The sequence below is a fragment of the Pistacia vera genome, unplaced genomic scaffold (genome assembly GCF_008641045.1).
Source record: "Pistacia vera cultivar Batoury unplaced genomic scaffold, PisVer_v2 Contig688, whole genome shotgun sequence".
Lineage (NCBI taxonomy): Eukaryota > Viridiplantae > Streptophyta > Magnoliopsida > Sapindales > Anacardiaceae > Pistacia > Pistacia vera.
In genome coordinates, this window is record NW_022196543.1 from 424,769 (window position 1) to 429,347 (window position 4,579).

Here is a 4,579-nt window from a genome sequence, read left to right on the forward strand (position 1 = left end):
TCAATTTCATCCCTAATCATACGTGAATTATCATGGTGGTTGTATAATGATAATAAAAAATTTATGGTCACATTGATGATAATAGTAATGAAAGACAGTAATGTTGTATCATAATAATACAAGTAAATAATAATTGATATATATCAGATAAAGATGGTAACAATATCGTTGTCAAATATAAACATCACTCAAAAGAATAAAACAAAGTCCGATAAATTTGAACACAACATTATATTTTCAAACGGTCATTAACTTTTAGATAATACTATGCTTATAATTTACAATCTAAGCTTATAAATATTTTTTCACATCTTCTAAGTGATAACTTATAAATGAGTCATGTCTGTTTGTTGTGGGTCTCATCTGTCCAATTGTGAATTAACACATCAAAATTATGAGAAAAAATTTATAAGATTGAATTGTAAATCAATCTATATTATTAAATTTTAGCCACGTATGAAATCAAATCTCTAATAAATTAATAAATCTTTAGAAATTAGATATTGAATTGCGTGTATCTAGTCAAAGGATTAATGGCTGCAGTATTTCCACCAATTTATAATTTAGTTTTCTATGCTTTTTCTCTAATTAATTGCTCAAAGAACAGGAAAAAGTGCAACCCCAAAAATCCGACCTATGTATTAATGACACTTGTCAATCTTATGTTGTTCGTCCTTGGTGACGGAAGAAATTAGAATACGGTCGGTGGCTTGGCGGCCGCCGGCCAGGGATGATTTGGTCATTCAAGGTCTGCACCTACCCTTGCCCACATGCGCGGAGCCTCTCACATTCCCCTCTGTTGTCGATGTTACAACATTTCCATTTTAAATACATTCAATCCCACTCAATCCAAACCGTCGTTGATAGCATCATGGACATGTGTCATATTCCAAAATGGTAATCAAGTCTTTAAATGAATCATGATTCTTATTAACTCTGATGTTGACATGGGAGCACGAACTGATGCAGTGAAATAGATGTAAGTGGCTGTACGGTAACATCTCTATCCGCAAATACTTTGGCTAAAATATTTACGGGCCAGCAAATGGTGGGCGGATTTCAGATTGTGTTGTCATGAAAGAATTTAATATTTTTTTGGTCGGAAAGTATGTTACATCCTAAGTAATATACAGTTCCATATTTACCCCTACGTGAAACTCAATTTGTATTGAATACGGTTCCTTTCATTGTGCGATGGTAGGGTGTTATTGTGAAAAACATTTTAAAAGAATTTTTTAATTTGTTTTATTTTTATTTTCAATGATAAAAGAATTTGACAATATCTTTTAAAGATAAAAAGAGATTCAAATATCTTTTAGAAAAAGAAAAATATTTTTATAAAAAATGATCTTTAAACAAACGCTATATAATTTCTCAATTATTCATTGATTAGGTTTTTTTATTTATATAAAAAAAAAATTAAACACCTATCATTGGTTTTTAATTTAATTATAATTGATTACATGATCTGATGATTTTGAACAAAAAGATTAACACAATTTAATCACAATTCATTACATGTTGATCAATATAAAATTAACTTAATTAAGTTGCTTTTGAAATGGGTAAAGTAGTTTTAATACGCACTTAATGACATGAACTTTGATTAAAGAGAATACATACTCATTTATTTTCTTTAATAATTCTATATATATATATAACAATTGTCTAATTCCGTAAATAACAGAAAAACTCTGTCGAAATGCAAAACAAAAAACACGAAATGACATAATTTGTCCCTTAAATCTCTGTCTGATGTCGGTTTTAGTGCAAAAGCGCACTGTTTGTGGCAACCACGAATGTCCAACCAGTCCTCTCTCTTCTTTGGACCCCAGCTGACCAGTAAGAACTTAGAGAGAGAAAGCTTGTACGTTATTTTTGTATATATAAACTTCACATCTCATTTTTTAGAGAGAGAAGATCAAAACCAGAAACTGAAAAGCTTTTTCCAAATTGCAAATCCTCAAACTCATTAACTCTTTGTTTTCTTCTCAGTATCGTTTTCTTGTCAGCTTAAGTACTTTATCCCGCTTTTTCTTCTCATTATTTTGGTCTGGAAATTGCCGTTGGAACTCCTAAAGCTACCGGTCTTGGTCTCGCCGATCTGACTCACTGAGTTCGTCTTTTCGGAACTCCGTCATTTCGTCGATGAGTTAGAGAAGAAGATCGATACAACGCAATCGTCATGGTAATTTTGAACAAAGTTGTTAGTTATTGTGTTTGATTGATTTGTTTAGTTTGATCAGTTTGTAATTGATGTTTGTATTGTAAAGTTGTTTTTGAGTTGGAGAACGATATGGAACTTTGACGATCATTAAGGTATTCTATTGTTGATGGTTTAGTAATTGAATTTTGAATATAGAGGATCACATAAATGAAAGCTTGTAAAGATTTTGTCATTGTGGATCTGAGCTATTAAGAATATAATTAAATGTTTAACAGATGATAAAACTAAAACACTCGGAACGATTTTTCATTGGTGTTTATTGTGGAGTGCCATGTTCTTGCGAATTTAATTTTTGTTCCATGATATTGTTCATTGATGGTGAGAGTATTTCCCGTTAATTTATATTTTATAGCTGTAGATGTCGACATTAGGGGAGTGGGGGATCTGTTTTACTGTAATTTTGGCTAGTTGACTCGAAAGTCAATGGTTGAGACGCGGGCAGAGGATGTAATGGTAATGTCTGCTCAAGTGTAGCTAGACTCCTCCATCACTGTTGCTGGCTATTCATTTTTCAGTATAAATCTTTATAGGTCAGAAGTATAGTTAATTGCTACAACTTACCGTCTTGAATTACATTAGATGCAAGGCATTTTACTAAACTGGTTATGAGTAATGATTTGTGTTCTCATCAACAAGCTCCAGCTATAGATCATTGTTATTGTATTATTCCTATAGAATATCTCCAACAGTTCGTTTTCTGCTGAAGTATTGTTAAGTTATTTTATCATACCCTTGGTTTTAATTTTCATATCTTCATGATATTTTTGAGATATCTAAATATTATACTTAAATTGTGTCAATCATAGTAAATTTCACCCCACTATGCATTCGGGGTGTAGTATTTTTATCACATTTTGATTGAATTTTTGATGCCGTTCTTGATGCTTTCATTGACTGCTTTTTGTGCATACATTTTGTTGAATAATTGTTAATTATTATAGTATTCTTAAGCTACTTTCATTGACGATTATGCATTAATCTTTTTGCAGGCTGCACCAGTTAACATTATTGTGGGCTCTCATGTATGGGTTGAAGATCCGGTGGAGGCATGGATTGATGGAGAGGTTTTTAAAATCAATGGTGAAGAAGTTCATGTTCAAGCAACAAATGGAAAAACAGTAAGTTGACCCTAGCTTAACTTTTTCTGTATGTTTTTGTTTCTTATGTACTTATGAAACGCATCAGCATGTTAGTATATACGTTAGTAGCAAAGGGTGAAAAAGTACGTGCCTTTGTCTGCATGTGTATAAATTTACCGGCTTTAGCGTAGATTATATTAACCAAATTCTAATGCAGGCAATTTTTAGTACTCAGTAACTTTGGAAATTATCTATTTTAAAGTTTGTCTCTGAAGCTTTATTAGTCATTCCAAAGGAAACGTTGATGTTTACACTAAATATAGTTTTGACTTCCTATCTTAATCATCTTATCATAATAATTCTATGTCCCTCTGACTGGAAAAATCATGGCAGGTTGTCGCAGATATCTCAAAAGTATTTCCAAAAGATACTGAAGCATCACCTGGAGGTGTAGATGACATGACAAAGCTATCGTATTTGCATGAACCAGGGGTTCTGCATAACTTGGCTACGAGATATGAACTTAACGAGATCTATGTAAGATTGATTTTCAGTTTTCCGTTTCATGATCTAACATGGTCAAACCCAGTTTGATTCAAGAAAATTGCAGATATAACTGAAGTGTTATTTTTATTTTTTCGGCTGAAGTACTATTTGATATTTTTCTCAGACTTACACTGGCAATATCCTGATTGCCATAAACCCATTTCAAAGATTGCCACATTTGTATGATACTCACATGATGGAACAATATAAAGGAGCCCAATTCGGAGAGCTTAGTCCTCATGTTTTTGCTGTAGCCGATGTTGCATATAGGTAAATTTCCATCTCCATTTGACATCACAGTTTTCCAGTCATACTTTCTCTAATTGTTCCCTATATTAATAGGGCAATGATTAATGAGGGAAGGAGCAACTCGATTTTGGTTAGTGGAGAAAGTGGTGCCGGTAAGACCGAGACAACAAAGATGCTCATGAGATATCTTGCTTACCTGGGTGGCCGATCTGGAGTAGAGGGACGAACAGTTGAACAACAAGTTCTGGAAGTAAGTTGAAGATATCTTTCTTCTTAGCTTTTTATATATTTTCTGCAACATTTGTTCTATAGCTTCCTAACATTACAAGGTTGGGAATATTTTGTCTAAGTCGATGCTCTTGGTTATTGATCTAACAGTCAAATCCAGTTCTTGAAGCTTTTGGCAATGCCAAAACTGTTAGGAACAACAACTCAAGGTGAGTGTGTGATAACTGAAGGTTTGTTATTTTAAGGTGTC

The 4,579-nt window shown here is 32.8% G+C and overlaps 1 protein-coding gene across 1 annotated transcript; it reads left to right on the top strand.

The window, feature by feature from the left end:
* Positions 1–1,808: 1,808 nt before the first annotated feature.
* On the top strand, positions 1,809–4,538 carry LOC116113670 (myosin-17-like; the record flags this gene model as incomplete). Its single annotated transcript, XM_031399826.1, has 6 exons — positions 1,809–2,188; positions 3,217–3,345; positions 3,700–3,843; positions 3,977–4,122; positions 4,195–4,351; positions 4,480–4,538. Coding segments are annotated over exons 1-6 (638 nt in total), but the record flags the coding sequence as incomplete, so codon positions are not given.
* Positions 4,539–4,579: the final 41 nt, after the last annotated feature.